Source organism: Neomonachus schauinslandi, chromosome 1 (genome assembly GCF_002201575.2).
Source record: "Neomonachus schauinslandi chromosome 1, ASM220157v2, whole genome shotgun sequence".
Lineage (NCBI taxonomy): Eukaryota > Metazoa > Chordata > Mammalia > Carnivora > Phocidae > Neomonachus > Neomonachus schauinslandi.
Genome location: NC_058403.1, coordinates 200,528,136 through 200,547,245, shown reverse-complemented (window position 1 = coordinate 200,547,245; position 19,110 = coordinate 200,528,136). Strand labels below are relative to the sequence as shown.

Below are 19,110 nucleotides of genomic sequence, written 5' to 3'. Positions count from 1 at the left end.
CCCGGGCTCTGTACCTGGGAAGTCTCCGGCCCCTTCCCCAGATGCTCCCTTCCCTAGGTTTCTGCCCTCCCCCCTCCCCTGCCCAGAATTCAGAGTCAAGACCCAGGAGTGTCTGGTGTGGAAAGACCAGGCAGGGGACTGTTGCTGTGTGACACAGAATGGCGTTCTTCCTGATGACAGGAGCCAGCATCCTGGGAGATCATCAGGCATCCGACTGGCGCCTGGGGGGATTCGATCCCAGCTCGCATGCTGGCTCTGATTTTATGTGCGTTTTTTACCCCGATTTCAGATATTCTGCCCCTTGAGATTCCCTCCCGACCTTTGCCTGAAGCGCCCTGTGCGTGTCGCTGAGCTGGGTGCTTTGTTGGGTCCTCTGCCCCACGCTTTGCTCTAGGGGTTCTTTATTGAAACGAAGCCCACCGGGCTGGTCAAGGGGGTAAGAGGGGGGTGGTCCTGGCCCAGTGAATATCGGGCAGGGGGGCTTCTTGGTTCCCGGGGCTGAGGGGCACAATTCTCACAGGTTTGGTGCTTGGAGTTGCCCTCCCCGCCAGGGGAGTTGGTGCAGGGAATTAATTAAAGATGCTTCATTTCCAACTCATGGTGTCAGTCTTGGGGAGGGAAGATGGAGGCTGGGGCTGCTAGACCCAGACCTTGGCAGGTGGACACCCGGACATGGGTGTGTGAGCCGCTCAGAGGTCTCGGCCAGGTCCCAGATGGGCCTCAGGCCGGCCTGTGGGTCCTGGCTGAGGCGTGCAGAAGTGTGTCTGTAACACGTGTGTGCAGGGCCGCCTCGTGGGCTGCCCGAGCCTGTGCGGCCCCGACTGCTGAACACGGTAGCTGCCGCCGCCCTGGCCTTCTCATCTGAGCCTGGCTGTGGCCTGCGGCTCCCATCTGGCCCCGGGCCCGAGGGCTGCGGCGGGCGGGGAGGGGGCCCTGGCAGGGGGCGCAGGCCCCAGGCAGCAGGAGCGGAGGCTGCTCTGGACTTCCTCAGCCAGGGCCACGCTGCCCCGCCCTCGGCCCCACCCGGCTGAGGCCTGGCCACGCCTCGGCCACATGGTGACCAGGCTGCCCAAGGCCACGGCCCTGGGCCCTCTCCCTCAGCAGGACTCAGGCTGGAGGCGGCAGAACGTCACTTGCCAGCGCTCTGTGGGCAAGTCCTCCGGGCACCCCGTGGCGCAGGCCCTGTTCTGACCACACCCCCACTTTCCAGACAGAGAAACTGAGCCCCCAGAAGGAGAGGCGAAGGGCTGCCTGCGCTCTGGGGTGAATCCTGGCGGGGAGCAGGGCTGCCTGGATGGCCCAGCAGCCCCCCTCCAGCACATACATGAGACTCCCTTGGCCCCAGGAAAGCGTCGAAGCAGCATTGCTGGGGACCTGGGATGCTAGGCATTGTGCCTCGTTCATCGCCCCAGGGATGGGGTGACAGCAGGGAGTGGGGGTGCAGGGCTGTTCCCTTAACCCAGGGCATACCCACTACCCACTTCCGCTTCCAGCACCTGCTTGCCGGCTCACCCACTTGCTGCCCCCACCCCTCCCATCCACCCCCAACCCCCATCTACCTGTCCAGCATTTGGAGATGTCAGCTCTGTGCCAACATCCAGGGCCTGGAGAGGGCCTGGCCTTGGTAGGGAGATGGGCTCCCACGCAGACCCCAACACACCTGTGGGGGCAGCACTCGGCCCACACAGTCCGCTGGCTCTTGTCCATCTAGAGAACCCTCAGTCTGACAATTACCAACCTCTCCAGCCCTCGTGCCTTTGCTCAGGCCATTCCCTTCGTGGCAACAACCTTCCCCTGCCCAGGGGGTGCCCTTGGGGGCCTAGAGGGTGGAGGAGAATCTGACAAACTCAAGGGCCTCAGCCCCAGTCTCTGACGGTGGGCCTCAGGACTCTGCTGGAGTCGAGGTTTGGAAGGCCCTGGTTGCCAGCACCCCAGCCTCTCCCTGGATAGGCTAAAATGGACTGGAGTGAGACAAGCCTTGAGGCCCCTTGGGAGCCAGGGGGCATGTGCATTTACCCAGAACTTAACTGTGTCTACACCCCTAGCTGACAGGGAGGGCCCGGCTCAGAGAGGCAGGTCCTTGCCCAAGGTAACCTGGGCTCCAAGCTTACCTGCCCCAAGGCCCTGCTTCAGGCTGCCTGGTGGGGTCCCCAGGGACTAGCAAGAGCCAGGGGGCCTCCCCCTGCAGCCGGCGGGTAAAGCTGGCTTCCAGGCTGAGAGTGATGAGGTGTCAGGCTCCATGGCCAAATACCTTTCATTGAGAGAGTGCTGGGGCTGGGGCTGCTGCCAGGCCTGGGGCAGCCGGGTCTGGGGCGCGCAGCTGGCCTCCCTATCCCGGGGCGGGGCAGGGCTGGATGGGCGTCATCTCAAAGCCCCCTCCCCAGGCGCCGTGGCTGGGCCAGGAGGACGAGGGGCTCCCGGAGGGAAGTGGATCGGGGAGGGCATTCCAGGTGGAGGGCAGAGCCAAAGCGAATGCCTGGCACATGGCAGGGACAGCAGCCTCAGCTCCTCCCATCCCTGCTGACACTTTTTAAGAGGGCAGCACTTAACTCCAATTTCCAGATGAGGAAACTGAGTCTCCAAGACAAAGAAGCCATCAGCCTGAGCTGACAGCCCTGTGCCCCTTGCTGCTGCCTTGTGACCCGGCTCGAGCAGAGCCAGGAGTCCAGCCCCCTCCCTCCGGCAATGCTGGCCATCCGCCACCTGGGAAATCCATTGCTCTCCCCCCAAACAGGGGCTGCCAGACCACACCCCCTCAGCCTGGGGAGAGTGGGGGGCACGAGGCCCCCCCCCAGAGACCCTGGCTCCGCCACCCCTGGGGGCAGCTCAGGGCACAAGGAGGCCCTCGAGCCCGCCCACAGCATTTTAGACTTTTATAATTTTAGAACCAGGGATTCTTAAAATTCCTAACACCATGAGTGGGAGAAAAATCTTGGAACAATGCTTAAAACAAGAGAGTCTTAAAACCTCAGAATCCAAGAGGAGGAAGAGAGTCATGAGCACACATTAAGCACTGACTGGATGCAAGCCCTCCCTGCTGCCCCAAGTCCTGACTCACTTCACAGGTATTTAATGTGCATTTATTGTCTTGGGGTTCAAAATAGGCTTGTAGGGAGGGTAATTTTCACACACACAACCCCCATTTCACAGCCCATGTTCACAAAGGAAACAGGGACGCTATACGCTGGGGGGAAGGGCAATGTTTCCCAGAGAAGGGGACATAGGTGCTGGGTCTTGAAGGATGTGTAGGAGTTTGCCCACAGGCAAGGCAGGAAGGGTGTTCCGGGCAGCTAGAATTGTGTCTGTGAAGGCAGGAGGAGGGAATCCTCAGGCGGACATGGAGGGCAGAAGCCGAAGGACAGCATGCAGGGAGATGAACAGAACCTTGAATGCTGAGTGAGAAGCCTGAGCTATCTCTAGCAGGTGATGGAGAGCCACCGAAGGTGCTGGAGCCGAGAAAGGTTACACAATTTCTCATAACAAAGACTCCTCTGGAGCTGTGCAGGACTCAGCTTATTGGAAAGTGTTTCTTTTATGGAATTGTGGTCTGTCTCTTCCCACGTGGCAGCCCTTGTGGGGTCCAAACCCTGCAGGCCGGCGCCCCCTCCCCTCCGGCTGCCTCCTGTCCTGACTGAACATTGCTGGCTCCTCCATCGAGTCCTCGTGGACCTGGCGCGGCCACCCACCACTTCCCCGGCCCCGTCTGTCTCTCTCATCAGCCCTCGGAGTTGGGTACGTCCCAGTCTCAGACCCCAAAGACTGGAGCCAGCCTGGCGGGGAGACCTGGCTTTAGTCGGCTGGGGGGGAACGGTGGAAACAGGCAGGGTGCCAGCCGAGACAGAGCTGGCCAGGTGAATCTGCCGGCCTGCTGCCTGACCTCTCCCAGGGCCTGGGGTGGGTGGTCTAGGCAGGCCGGAGGGAGGGCCCCCAGGCAGAAGGGGGGGCAACAGACACCAACATTTTGGCACAGAGGCAAGGGAACAACAGAAGCTGCCCTACCCAGGGTCACAGCCGCCGAGCAGCACCGTGCAGCCGGCCTCCCGCATCATCCGTTCCCCGGTCACACTGTCCTCATCACACCCTGTCCCTGTCCTCTCCAGACACACCCTCCCACGTCACCAGGGACACCTTCTTGTCACCCGTTTGGGTGACGCTGTCACTCTTGATTACAGCCCTACGTGCAGTCACCAACCCCGCAAAGCGCATGTGGCCAGGCTTGCCCGATGTGCTGGATACCCCAGCAGGGCAGGGCGCTGTCCCACCCCCAACAGCCGCCCTGGGGGGGTGGGGGGAGGCAGGGAGCACCCCCCTGACATGCAGGCCCACGCCCCAGGGTCATGTGACAGAGCGCGCAGCCAGGTGCACCCATGCACCCTGTAGCACCAACACCTCCACCATCACTCCGCATCCACCTGCACCTAGGGGTGCTCTGACCCCCAGACAGCTGGACTGGCCGAGTAAGGGCCAACGGTAAGCCCTCACCGACTCCCACAGTGCAGTCCCCCCAAGCACACTGGGCCACAGCCGGGCACATACGGCACCTCCTGCTCTTTCTCAGCCCTGGGGAGGGCGCGGGCGGGGGGCTGGGGGCTGGGGGGCCTCAAGGTCCCAGACGCTTTTCCTGGGAAGTCCTGAATCCCTTCCTGCTGACTCAGCCCCGGGGGCCGGCGGCCGGGGGCTGCCAAACCTCAGGTATGTCCTCGACGGCTGCCCGGTGAGGCCTCCATCAAGGCGTGGGAGGGGGGCTCCCACTCGGACTCAGCCCTTCCCCGGGGCCCCAGCCTCCCCTCTTGCCCCAGATGAAGCTCGAACTTTTTTTTTTTTTAATTTTTATTTTATTTATTTGACAGAGAGAGACACAGCGAGAGAGGGAACACAAGCATGGGGAGTGGGAGAGGGAGAAGCAGGCTTCCCGCAGAGCAGGGAGCCTGATGCCAGGCTCGATCCCAGGACCCTGGGATCATGATCTGAGCCGAAGGCAGACGCTTAACGACTGAGCCACCCAGGTGCCCCTCGAACTTTAATGGTGGGGCTCAAGGCCTAGGTGCCAGCCGTGGGGGCCGAGGCTGGCTCCAGTTCTTTCCGGTTGAATGTCAGTGAAGCAGTGAGCTTCCAGCCAAGCCAGGCTCCCTCATAAAGAGGCCCTGCTCAGCCCACTCTCCCTGCCGCGTAAGGACACTGATGTCCCAGGTGGTCTGGGGGCAGTTGGCCTGGCTGCTGATCCTGGGGCCCAGCACAGGGACACACACACACACACACACATACAGAGCTGTGCACACGTGATGCTATGTGTAGACCTGTGAATACAAGGGTTCATCATGTATAGACTCAGCCCCCAGACTGGCCCTCAAAGAGCCCCATTCTAAAGAGCGAGGCTAAGCCAGGTACAGATATCCCAGCCCGTGGGGTCAGGTGTGGGCCAGCAGGAGGGCCAGGGGCTGGGAAAACCAAGAGGAGGGCCCAGGGTAGGTTTTCTGGGGGAGAGAGCAGTTGATATGGGTTTTGACGGGTGAATAGGAGTTCACCAAACCAAAATCAGATGTCCAATGGTCTTGAATGCTGGTTTTAGAGTTTACATTTTTTTTGTCCATGAGGATTTTAAGCAGGGGAATGACACAGTCAGACAAACCCCAGTTCACCACCTCTTCTTGAAGATCCAGCCCATAACCTCAGGGAGCTCTTTAGTCAGATGGGGGAGGCAGAGCCAAATCCAACCAGGAGGGATAGAAGAGACCTCAGGTTTGTGAAGCACCTGCTCTTGGCTTGAATCCTGTTAACAACCCTTAAAGGTTTCCATTATTAGCCCCATTTTAAAGCTCAGGAAACCAAGGCTGAGAGAGAGAAGTACTTCGCCCAGGGTCCTACGGGGAGGCAAGGCAGACATACACAACCCCGTCCTCCTACCCGAAACCAGCTGCTGACCTGGTCCCAAGCTAACCCTAAAGTTTGAAGGACAGAACAGTGAGGCTCAAATGAGCCAGTTTGCCAGGGGTCATGTGTTTGCACAAAAGCTCCCCCTGGGTTTCTTTAGTAAGATTGTCCATATACCTTGTCATTTGGTTGCTGAGAGGCTTTAATGGGGCGCTTTCAGGCAGAGCACGTCCAACTAGAGGCCCAAAGGTGCTTCTCCTCCCTTCTGGGAGACCTGGGCCCCTGGCCTTGGCCCCCACCTGCCGTCTGGCCCGGCTGAACACAAACACTTGGAAATGGCCGACCCAACGGAATCTAGGTTGTGGTCAGGCTGTGCCTGAAGAAGCCACTGGAAAAACACGCAGTCCATGGGGCCAGGCCCAGCTTACGTTTCACCAAGCAGGAATGGCCTGCCTGGCGCCCAGAGCCGAGGAATGTTCATTTTCTAGCTCTTTGGAACCTGTCGTCTGAGCAATCCAGCTGCTGGGTGGTGTCACCCTCCATCTCATGTCATCAGGCTGTGACCTGCCTCCGAGGGGGGTCCTTGAAGAATCAGGCCTCTTGGGTTGGCCTCCTTGTCCAGCGGCTATTGGAGACCCCTTGTCTGCTTGCATGACCCTGACGATGGGGAGTTCACCCCTTTACGGCTATTATGCCCTACAGCCAAGAGCCTATAAATGGGCAGATTTCTCACGGGAAGAAGGGAGGTCGGGCAGCACCCTGCACATACACCCCTCTGTGGGTCCAACCCCTTCTGGGCCTCTGGAGGACCCCCAGGCCCTTTGGGTTCAGTGTGTCCCAAGGGGACCCAAATGTCTCTCCCCAAAATGTGCTCCTTACCCTGTGCCCTGTTTCAGGGCTATCTGCTTGTGCACCTGTCCTGAGCCACACAGGCTGGGCAGAAGGCCCTACACATCCATTGAGCACCTACTGGATGCTAAAGCACTTTACTTACATCTCTTCACTGACTCCTCCCAGTGAGGTTGTTCCTGTTATTGCCCCACTTTACAGATGGGGAAGTTAAGGCTCAGACAGTTAACTTGGTGTCCTGGGGTCACACGGGCAGATACTGGAAGTGGAAGCCTGTTTCTTACTGGCGCCAAGATAGGGGCCTGCGCATCCTCATCTTTTGGGCTGGGGCCTCCCCTGGAGGCCAAAGGGGGAACTGGTGGGCCCCAGTGTCTCCAGCTTTCCAGAGGCTCCAGTCACTCAGCGGCTCACACACCCTCCATGACTCCTATGGTCCCTCTCAATGGGGTGGGGGGTTCTGGGTGACCCCTTGCTGAGTTAACATAGAGACCCCTGAACATAAAACCTGGCCACTTGGGTCAAACCTAGGCCCTGTCCCCAGTCAACCTCACAGACTCAGTTTCCCTCAGTTGAAGAGCTGCTGGCCCAACAACTGAAGGCGTCTGCTTCTTCAGGTCTTAGTGAACGCAAGTTGGCACGCAGTAGGTGCTCACTAACTGCAATTATCACCCTCAGTAACGTGCAGGAGAGGGGCAGGGATTTGTGCTGGGGTGTCCCAGGCAGCCCCAGCTCCCCTTCCTCAGCTACTGCCACCCCCCAGAGCTTTGCAGTGGGGGAAGTTAAAGCTCCCCAAAGGACCTAAATCAGGGCCTCGATTTCCCCACCAGTGTCTGAGGGCCTCCAGACTTCCTCCAGGGCTCTGGTGTGAGGGTCTTGAAACACCTCCTGGACTCTTAGGGGAACAAAAATCTTTACTAGGGTTTGGGAATGGGTCCTCATCAGGGCCCATCAGGACTTTCCATCTTGAAACTGCGTGTGGGGACCTTGAAACTGCCACCACCCACCTAACTTGGGCCTGGACATACCTCTGCAACCTGGACGTGGGAGCCCTCTAAATCTTCCCATGGACTGGCCTAGGGAATCTGGAAATTTCAACTAGGGCTTGGGCATAGGGAGCCTCCAAATTCCCATGTGGGGGGCCTCCAACCCCCTATTTCAAGGATCACAGCTTTAGTGGCCCTGGGGGGTTGTGGCCATTCTTAGAGGTGGGAGACTGGGGTGCAGGGAGGGTTGGAGGGAAACCTGAAAGAGGTTTGGATCGGGGCCCCTCTGACCCCAGGGCCTGGGGAGAGGTTCCAGGGCCCAGGGGCGGCAGCCATCAGAACCCGTCTCTGGCCCTCCCCTCTGTCCCAGATGACCCTTAAGGCTTCCCTAGAGATGGAGAATGCCTGGGACCAGGAGCAGAGGGGAGGAGCTTCAGGGCGAGAAGGGGCGGGGTCAGGATCAGGGGGCGGGCCCAACACCCCAGATAGAAGATGAACCCGGGGCTGCGGAGGGGAGGGGCCACCAGAGGAGAGGGGTCAGGTGAGGGGAGGAGCCACAGTCAGGGTCGGAAATGGGGGGAAAGAGGTCTCTGAGAGGGGGTGGGTCAGTGAGGGGCGGGGTCTAGGTGGACAGAGACCAAGTGCCTGCCGGGTCCCCTAACTCTGCCCTGGTCCGGGAGAGATCAAGAAATTAAACCAGAAGCTGCGGGAAACTTCGACCCAGAGGTCACACACAGAGCCCAGCTCTCCTCCCAGGACTTCCCCATCGACCAGGCAGGTATAAGGTTGAGGCCGGAGAGGGGCAGCCTTGTCTCTAGAGACACACAGTCCACTCTCCTCCCCGTGATTTCAGGGCAACTGGGGAACCCCCGCAACTGCTGGAATTGCCCCATCTCTACCCCAGAAGAGAATGAGATGCAAGGCAGGACAACTCCCCACCATCTCAGCCGCCCCTCGCTAGGCTGAAGTCCCAGGATGCTGGCTCCCCTGGGGAGGAGTCAGTAGGGAGTCAGGGACTCGGAGAGGTTAGGGCCTGGGAAGAAGGGCTGGGAGGGAGTGGGCTGGGAGCAGAAGAGTCTCCGGGAGCTGTAGAGCAGTTAGCCAGGCGCTCAGCGCAAAGAAGAGAGGGCGCTCAGGCAGGCGCTCGGTGCAAAGGCCCTGCGGTGGGAAGGCGTTACGGAAGGGGTAGTGAGGAGGTTGGCGAAGGGAGAGATAACGCCAAAAACGGACCTTGTTGGGCCCTGGGCGGGGGGGGGAGATAGACGGGGAATTGGATTCTAAGAGGGAAGGGAAAGCCGGCTAGGTAAGTAAATAGGCCTGGATCCTATTCACGTTGTAAGGTCGCCCTCTGGCGGCCGCATGGAGAACGGGCAGAGAGATGGGAGGAGTCCACCCTCAGGTTTATTCCGGCACTCACAGCCAGGCCGGTCTTGGTCAGACGAGCGGCCTCCTGTGTTCCTGTCTCAGTGTCCCCTTCGGTGAAATGGGGACAAGATAGCCCAGACCTTCTGAGAGCGCCCCCTACGTGGACATCGTCCTCAGCGCTTTGCGCCGATGTGCTCACAGGATTCCTGCTGAGCCGTACTTTCTATTCCCGCTTCACAGAGACGCATTGCGAGAAGAGACAAGTTGAGTAACAATAACAGTAATAGTGACGAATGAGATCCCGTTCCTTGCCCTGAGCCCGGCCCTTTACGTGGATCAGCGCTTGGACAGCACAACCACAAGGTGAGGGGTGTCTTATGTCCTTGGGAGAGGCGGGTCTCGGGGGCCCCCAGCTCTGTGTTCTCTGCAGCGTCTGCGGGCCACGGCGACCCCTGGTGGTCGGTGGCGGGATACAGCGGCTGGACCTCTGACACCCCCACCCTCATCTCCTCCCGGTGCTGTGTCCTCCACTTCCCTCTCCTGATGGGTCCCCTCTCAGGTGAAACCTCTGATCATGCATGCACCGCCAAGCCCCCAGGTTGGTGGGATGATAATGAGCAGGACTGACTGAGAAGAGTGGTCAGAGTTTCAAGGGCTCCAACTCCTGTCCCTACACCAGCCTCTTTGGAATTTTTTATTTATTTTTATTTTTTAAATTTAATTTAATTTTTTAAAATTAACATATAATGTATTGTTTGTTTCAGGGGTACAGGTCTGTGGCTCATCAGTCTTAAACAATACACAGCGCTCACCATACATAGCACATACCCTCCCCAATGTCCATCACCCAGTCACCCCATCCCTCCCACCCCCTCCACTCCAGGAACCCTCAGTTTGTTTCCTGAGATTGTCTCTTATGGTTTGTCTCCTTCTCTGATTTTGTCTTGTTTCATTTTTTCCTCTCTTCCCCTATTATCCTCTGCCTTGTTTCTCAAATTCCATATATCGATGAGATCATATGATACATGTCTTTCTCTGATTGACTTATTTCGCTTAGCATAATACCCTCTAGTTCCATCCATGTCGTTGCAAATGGCAAGATTTCATTTTTGATGGCTGCATAATATTCCTCTGTGTGTGTGTGTGTGTGTGTGTGTGTGTGTGTATGTATCTCACATCTTTATCCATTCATCTGTCGATGGACATCTAGGCTCTTTCCATAGTCTGGCTATTATGGACATTGCTGCTATAAACATCGGGGTGTACGTGCCCCTTCGGATCACTACATTTGTATCTCTGGGGTAAATACCCAGTAGTGCAATTAGGTCATATGGTAGCTCTATTTTCAACTTTTTGAGGAACCTCCATACTGTTTTCCAGAGTGGTTGCACCAGCTTGCATTCCCATGGAATTTTTTAAATGCAAACTACCCAAGGGTATAAGGAGAAACAAGAGACTGCCTTCCATGCCAAGCCCCAGGCCCCTGGTTCCTTCCCTAGAGGCCACAGCTGTGACTTGTGTCTCCTTCCAGAGATATTTGGATAAAAGTCTCCCCCCCCATTTCAAAAATGTACATAAACTCTCACTCTCAGTACTCTTTACACTAATGCACCATGGAGGAAAAGTCACTTCTGCCTTTTTAACAGTTTTATAGTATTCCACTGCATGGCTGGGGAACCATTGATTTAAACAGTCTTCAATTGACAATTGTTTTCAATATTTTGCAGTTACAAAAAATGTGGCGAGAAATGCATTCATTTTGAGTTTCTCATACACATATATTTGTATACTTGTAGACATGTATCTATAGAAAATTCTTAGAAGAGAAATTGAGGAGAAAGGTGTGTGCATTTTTAGTATTCATATATTCTAGAAAATTGCCCTCTTGAGCAGCTGCATGGATGAGCAGTCCCAGGAGTACTGCCTTCAGGATCACAGGCCTGGCTCTGCCAGTATCCGTGGGTCACGAAGCCTCTGAGCCCCAACGTCCCCATCTGTCACATGGAGACGCCATCAGCACCCATTCCGCTTGCATGGCCAGCTCAGGGGTGCCGAGTGACTCCTCTGCACTCTTGTAAGATTTATGGCTCGATGATTGTTGTGCGGCCACATTTTAGGCGGTTTTTTAAAAAGATTGATTGATTGAAGAGAGCACAAGCGGGAGGGGCAGAGGGAGAGGGAGAGAGAAACTCAAGCAGACTCCGCGCTGAGCAGGGAGCCTGATTCGAGGTTCGATCTCAGGACCCTGAAATCAAGACCTGAGCCGAGAACACGAGTCGGAGGCTCAACCGACTGCCCCCTTCAGGCGCCCCTAGGCGGTTTTGAATAGCACAACAGAAAATGTTAATAAAGTGCGACTTTATGTGCAGAATTTGAGCTAAAGTATTCCTTCCAATTAAAACTCCCCCAAAAGACCCAGCTCCGGGCCTGTGGCCCAGAGAAGCACGGTCCGAATTCGCACCGTGGCCACAAGAGGGCGCCCGTGAGCGGAGGCCCAGCCGTGGGAGGGCGGCTGCGCCAGCCTGGGACCCGCCAGTCGCGCTTCGTCTGTTTCCCGGGGAGCGCCGGGTCTCGCTGGCTTCCACGCCCGCACCCTCCGCCTCTCCCTCACACCTCTCTGTTGCCCAGACGACCTGTCCTGGCGCATCCCACCTTCTCCCACCGCCAAGACCTCCCCAGGGCTCGCTGCCCCAGTTTCCCTCCCACGTGGCGCGGCCCCTGGCCATCTTCGCAGCGAATCTCCTCCACACCCGATTGTGCTCTCGAAGCACTGGGTGGGCCCATCGCCCCACTCAACGCACGCCGCTCCGCCTGGCCGTCACTTCTGCTCCTGGAATCTAGCCTTCTGTCTTCCATGACGTCCTCTCTCGTCCGGACTTTCACGTGTCCCTCTCCTGAACACAACCAATACATCCAGCTGTGTGACGGACACCCTGACCCTGACGGTCCACAGCTGAGCTGCCTGCCCCCCCGCCCCCCCCCGCGCCCCCCCGCCCCGGCATCCTAGCTGTTCTCCCTGTGGCTCAGGCCACCCCACTCCCACTCAACAGCAAGTCAGGTATGTCCTCACCCCACCCCGCCCGACCCTGCCTGCATCCCCCCTCCCTGGGTGACCACAGGACCTGCTAATGGCCCCCCCTCCCGCAGTCGGCTCTCTGCTCAACAGCTGGGAGGCCTGTGAAGACCCAGCCCCCGTGGTGCCCACTGAACCGGCTGGCCCCTCTCGCCCATCCCAGCTGTGTGGGCACCTAGGCCAGTGCCCAGCCTCCCCGCGCCGCCTTCTGCACGCCCCCTGGCTCACCTCCCTAAGGTCTCGTCTCAAAGCTACCTCCCCCAGTGGGCTATTGTCATAAAACGGAATGAAGCCCTGACACACACCACAACGTGAACCTCGCAAACGTTGATGCTGAGTGAGAGAAGCCTGTCACAAAAGGCCACAGAGAGTGTATGATTCCACTGACAGGAAACGTCCAGAACAGGCAAGTCCATAGACACGGAAAGCAGATTGGTGCTTGCCAGGGGCTGGGGGAGGGGGCTGCGGAGTGACTGCTCGTGGGGACTGGGTATCCTTTGGAGTGAAGGAAATGTTCTGGAACTAGGTACAGGTGGTGATTTCACAATCACGTTGTGAATGTAATCCATGCCACTGGATTCTTCTCTTAAAATGGCTAAAATGGCAAATTTTATGTTACATATATTTTATCACAATTTGTAAAAAGAAAGGAGAGGGGCACCTAGGTGGCTCAGTGGGTTAAGCGTCTGCCTTCGGCTTAGGCCATGATCCCAGGGTCCTGGGATTGAGGCCGAGTTGGGCCCCCTGCTCAGCAGGGTGTCTGCTTCTCCCTCTGCCCCTCCCCACCCACTGTGCTCTAAGAAAGGAAGGAAGGAAGCAAAAAACAAAGGGGAAAAAGGCACCTTCTCCCAGAGGCTGGCCCTGAGCCCACCCCAGACTTCTGGTCACGTTTATTCTCTTTTTTTTCTCTGGAATGTCATTTCGCTCAAGCAGGGCCCTGGTCTGTCAGTGAATCTTGGGCTGCAGGAAGCCAGGAGGTGGGCCGGCTGGACGTGAGGACCGGCACCTCAGACAGGGGAGCGAGTCAGCTGCCACCTTCCGGCTGTAGAAGACAGAAAACCCAAATCAAGCCTTGCGAGGAGGAAAGCCTGGAGCACGTGCAGGGCTGGTCCTCAGCTGGCACCTGAGCAGACCCAGCCAGGGACAGAGACACCGAGCTGAGCGGCACCGTGGGCCACAGCTGTAAAATGGGAACCAGCTAAACGTTCAGCGCCGAGGCCAAGAGGCTCCTGCCTTGGCGCTTCATTCACTGGAGGAAAACCCTGGCCAGCGTGTCAGTGGAGAATGGTAGAACTTCTATTAACAGAAAAAAATACAAACCCAATGCCCAGGGAAGTTCGGAGCTCACCGCAGGTGGAAATCAAGAGCATATGGAATGAGGCGACAGAAGAGAGTGGGGAAGGCAGTGTCCGGGGGGCCGGCGCATGAAGGGACACAGGAGAGGACAAAACTGCAACGCCAACACCGCACCACCCGGCCCCGCCCCACACTGCCATCACCAGGAACAAATCTGGTGTGAACAACATCGACGTGAAAATAAGTCCAAAACTTTAATGGGAGACTTTGTGACAAGTCCTAGAAGAAACAATTCACAGTCTTAGCATAAAATTACTATTAAAAAACCAAACTGAATTGAGAAAATGAGCAGCATCTCAGCCCATTTCAGGGCCTGGCCGGCAAGCAAAGGATGGCACCCGCCGCCTGCTGCGCTTCTGGGTTTTTGAGGTAATAATCAGCTGCACGCGCAGTAAAGACTCGAGTGCCCGCAAACCACGGCAGGCCACCCGGTCTGCTTTTCTGCTCGTCCCCAAAACTTAATTAGATGCGTCTGAGTTGACGCTGCCGGGGTCTCCAGCAGGTGAAGCGGCGGACACTGGGGGGGCGGCTCCCTGGTAGCCGCCCCGGGCCTGAAAGACAGAGACTGAGCATCAGAAGGCCACGGATGGCCCGCCCCCCCCATCCCCCGAGAAGAACCCAGAAAAGGAGCCAGGAGCCAGCGGAGGGACTGAGGGGCCCTGTTGGGTCACAGCTGGCCTTGCCGCCTGAGCCCTGATAGGGACGCGCTTCCCCAGCAGGAAGGGGGCTCCACTGGCCACCCACCAGGGCTCTGGTCAAGGACTGATGTGGCATTGTGGTGCAGCCAAGGCTTCTGCACATTCTGAGGGGGAGACAGACCCAGTCCGGCCTGGAGCTGGTGATGGTCCCTGAATCATCATGGCCGGAGGCAGTGAGCCAGACGGGCTTGGAAACCCGGCTGGGCACTGGGTCTGCCTGGGCAGCCAGAAGGGTAGCAGCCACAGTTCCCAGGCACAGGGGCTCTGTCTGCGGTGTGGGGACAGTGGCGGGTACACATGGCCTTAGGATGTTTGTCCACAGGACCCCCCCCCCCCCCCCAACTCCAATAGAAAACATCACTGAAAATGGCTCTTCGAGGGCGGTCTGCTCCGTGGTGAGGCCTGTTTGCAGCCCACGAGAGCAGAGCCACTCCCCTTCCCAACCCGCGCTGCAGGGTGGTTTCCGTCCGAGCCACCTGCTCCCAGGTGTGCAGATGTCACACCCTGCATGTGACCCTGAGGGCTCACTCGGCTCCTCCTGAGCTGGCAGGCGGCCACCCGAGTTCCTCCTTCCCTTCCTGTCTCTAGCACTTTCCCTTACAGGCTGAGCCCTCTGGCTGGTGCCCTCTACCTCATCTGATCCCACCAGGTCAAGGACCCGCCCCCGCCCCTCCCCGCCTCAGCTCTTCCCTCACCACGTGTCCCCCAGCACAGCCACAGCACCTGCACTTCAGAGGTCAGGGTCAGGTGAACAGACGGACAGACCGCTGTGACACGGGGGTGCCCGGCCCCTCCGACTGGAAGAGGCTGTGATGAGCACCGGCCTCAGGGGGACACCCTGCCCTCGAAGGACACCCGCAGGCCTGTGTTCTGGGAAGGGGGCCATGGGTGGTGAAGGGAGGGGTCTGTCCACAGGACTGAGGGGTGACAGGCTAGTGTCCAGGTGTGGGACTGGCAGCCAAAGGGCAGCCCAGACGTTCCTCGGGTCACAGGGTGGAGGCGATAGCTTCCGGCCAGGCGGCCTCAACCCTCGGGACAGCTCTCTTGAAAGAGCAACTGTGCCCCCCCAGCACCAGACCAAGGACATTCCACTTCCTCTGTGGGGTGGGTAGGACCCTGCCTCATGGTCCAGGGAAGCCCCATCGGGACTTAGGCAGCTCCAGATCTCCTGGGGCTGGTTCTAGGGGTAAGGATGGACCTAGTCTATCAGCTCCCCATTCTCATACTCACACCCATCATAGCTGAGGCACTGAGCTCCAGGAAGGCACAGAGCAAGACGAGGCTGGGCCACTTGGTGGCGCCAGAGCTCCCTGCTCTGCCCAGGTGCTCACAATGTGCTGTGGGGTTACCGTGGCGATGCATCGCCCTGCACCAGGTCCTGCCAAATGGCCCCAGCAGGCATCCATTCCCTGCACCAACTAGGGGCTGCGGGTGACTCAGTGGGGGTCAGCCGGCATGGTAGGGTACACTCCTGTGAAGGAAAAGGTGGGCTAAGGCCTTGCCGATGCCACCCAGCCTTGCCCCCGCATGGACACATCACAGCTGTACCTGTGCGGCCTCTTCAGGATGACCCTGCCTGTGGGCCAGGCCCTGGTGACAGACGGCGGGATGCTGGGGAGGCACCAGGGGCCATGAGAGGGATAGGGGCCCCCAATCCTGGCTAGCCCAACACACTGCCTAACACCCTGAGAAAGTTCCAGAGGGCATGTCTGAGATGCCCGTGATCCCTGGCTTATTTTCTTCCCAGTCACCAAAATGGATCTTCACTCTGGCCTAGCTGGGCCCCGGGTGAGGGGACAGCAGGCTGGCAAGGCCAAGGCACTGATGTGGTGGAGGGTCTGAGCCTAGTAGGGCTCCATGTTCCAATGGTCAGAGCCTTGTCTGCCTGTCCCCTCCCCCCACTGAGGGTCCAGATGCCCGCTGGGAGGGAGGGCTCCTTCCCAACAGCCACAGCCCTTGCCTCGGGCCCACCACTCAGCAGCTACTGGGAGTTATTGAGTCCTGGGACTGGGAGTGAAGGGCGCAGGTCTTTGCAAAGTGGGCCCCACAGAGCCATGCCCCTGAGGCCACTCGGCCAACCTGTAGTCATCAAGACAACAGACCAAGTACCCAGTGGGCTCTTCCTCATTGCTGGCACCTCTGAGAGAGCCTTGTGGAGGCTGAGAGGTGGCTGGCAAGATGGCCCATTCCCAGGACCCACCACCCACCTGGGCTCTGCATCTCTGCCCCAACACTGAGTCAGGGACCCCAAGGGCATCCTTGGATTGTGCCCTAAGACTCACCTGGGACCGCAAGCTGCCTCCCGCACGGGCGGGGCGGAGAGAGGCCAGTGTCTGCAGGGTGATAAGCGCATCCCCGGCACTGGTCAGCGGGAAGGGACCAGAGGGACCTAGAAGGGGTGGGAGGTGTCAGGACAAGTGTTCCAGCCCCCAAAGTTACAGAGGCTCCTCAGGTGGGATCTGCCAGCCCCTCAGCCAGGAATGCGGCTCCCACCGGCCTCAGCTCCAGAGAGAAGGTCTCCTGCAGCCCCTTCCCACGCAGCTCAGCGGCCATGCATGAAGGACAGTCCTTGGGCTGGGAGGCCTCACTCACCGGGGCTGGGTGTTGATGGGCAGCTAGCCTGGCTCCCCAGGCCCCTGACTTTGGTGGTGTCGACTTCCATTTTAGTCGTATAAATGGTAGCCTCTTCTTGAAACTTCCCCATGTTCTTTTTATATCGGATTCTTTTGTTGCCGAACCAGTTGGAGACCTGTGGACACACAGAGAAAGAAGTCGCTGGAAAAGCTGACCCAGTAATGAGATAATGTGAACATATGGTGGGCTCTCTCTGAGGTACCCGTGCTCCCACGGCCAGGAGGAACATCTCTGAGTGGCAACACGAAGCAATGGGGCTGGGCAAGAGGCCGGGACCGAGAAGCCGGCGCTGACTGAACCGTGGACCCAAGGAAATGGCCACAGTGGGTGGAGGTCACCCCGAGCTGGCCTGTCCTACCAGGTGCTGCTGGGACAGGAGCGGGAAGGAGCTGGAAGGAAACAGCATGTCTGACATGTGGAGAGCCGAGCGTCCATTCCCTGCAGGGGCAGGAACAGACTATATTCTGGATTGATCTTTAGAGAAAGTGAGAGCCAGGGAGCCACGCGTCCCCGGGGACCCGGTAACCCCACTCCTGGGAATTCAGTCTAAGGAAAGACCACATAAGATCCACAACTTCTCAAAGGATGACACGGACGGAGGAACTGAGAGGGCAGTGGGGAGGAGCCAAGCGCTGAGCTAAGTGCCTGTCACGTCCTCGGAGCAGCTGGGGACAGCCGCGGTCACAGCCATCCTATAAGCCAGCAGGCTCGGCAAGTGCAGGAGCCCCGGCGCCGAGCGGGGCTGAGCCCAGCTGACCCCAAACCTGCACCAGGACCAGGCCAGGACTTCTCCCCGAGGTTGTTCTCAGTTGCGGGGCCGTCATGGGCGCTGTGGGGTGCTGAGCAGCACCCCTGGCCTCCACCCACCAGATGCCAGCAGCACCCCACCCAAGGGTTGTGACAATGAAAATTTCCCCTGGGGGCAGAATCAGTAAGCCCCTGGGCCAGTGCCTTCCTATGGAGACGGGCACGACTGGAAACACTTCAATATCCCAAAGTAAGGCCTGGGGCCCTGCAGTGACGGATGTGTGGTTTAACCAACAGAAATAACAGTGGCAGGGTTTTGATGATCTTTTCTTTTTTGAAAATGTATTTCTTTAATGTCCCTACCCAGGTGCTCCACGTTATCTTCCCCACGTTAGCCATGAAACGAAAGAGCCCTGTGTGTGTTCCTGCCCCTCGCAGTGTCTCCTCCCACCTGCCCCCGGGTGTGAGGGTGGCCAGAGCAGCACTTGGTTCCCTCTACGTACAAGGAATGTGCTGGAACATCTTTGTGGAACTGAGTCTGCAGAGGAATGGCAGCAAGCAGTTTTCCATGGTAACTCAACTGGCATTTTAGGGGGGCAGACAGCAAGCCTCCCATGTGGGCGAGGCAGGGAGGCTGGCCCTGTTCTGGGCAGATGGGGGACCCAGGGGCTGGGGGAGAGCTGGTCCTGGGCCAGTGTCTGCCCTGTCCATGGGGAGCACCCCAACATGGGCACGTCAAGCAGGTGCGGACACGGCCCAGGCTCTCAGATATCCTCTCCGTCGGTGCGGCCCGGAGCCACCAGCCGCCCCTGCCCAGTCTCTCTGGCCCATCCGGCCAAGCCCGCTGCAGCTGGTGCCCAGGTTCCACCCGACTCCCCATCCATGGTTCGGCAACCCTGCTCCTTTCTCCCTCACGCCTCAGCTGCAGCAGCAGCTGATCTATCTTGAAAACGTCTGTGGCCTCATGTGTGATACCCCTTGCCCTCAGGGTGCCCCCATTACCTTCTCCTTAGGTGGACCTCCCAGCTTGCACATCTGCACCCTAAATTCAGAGCCCCCCCTCAACTGTCAGCCATTTCATGCTATCCTGAGACCTGGTGGACCTGCCACCGTGGGGAAGGGGTGATGGAAGTCAGATGGGACTGCGACACCTGCAAGGTTCTGCTGCCGGGGGGCCCCGGGACTTGTCGCAGCTGGACTTGGCCGGGGCTGGGACACAGTCTGGCTAAGGGCGCGGGCTCTGGAGGCAGCCAGACTGGGCTGGAAACTCTTCAAGTGCACAGTGAGTGAGGATCAGTGGCCTAGCATTGGCGTGGTCGGCCCTGCTGCCAGAGGCTCGGGGGGTGCTGCCCCGGGAGCGCGGCCTGCCCCTGCCCCGTGAGCCGCCTGTACTCGCCATTCCCACTTTATTTTTTTTAAAGATTTTATTTATTTATTTGACAGAGAGAGAGATAGCGGGAGCGGGAACACAAGCAGGGGGAGCGGGAGAGGGAGAAGCAGGCTTCCCGCGGAGCAGGGAGCCCAACGCGGGGCT

General features: G+C 58.6%; 1 protein-coding gene across 1 annotated transcript in view; it reads right to left on the bottom strand.

Moving 5' to 3' along the window:
- Window positions 1-13,955: 13,955 nt before the first annotated feature.
- Window positions 13,956-19,110, bottom strand: part of PBX4 (PBX homeobox 4) — a 33,411-nt gene continuing 28,256 nt past the window's right edge. Inside the window, exons 6-8 of the mRNA XM_044917358.1 lie at window positions 16,788-16,944; window positions 16,478-16,584; window positions 13,956-14,048 (exon numbers count right to left, since the gene is read on the bottom strand). Coding sequence (XP_044773293.1) covers window positions 13,956-14,048; window positions 16,478-16,584; window positions 16,788-16,944 — 357 coding nt within the window. The remainder of the gene's footprint in view (window positions 14,049-16,477; window positions 16,585-16,787; window positions 16,945-19,110) is intronic.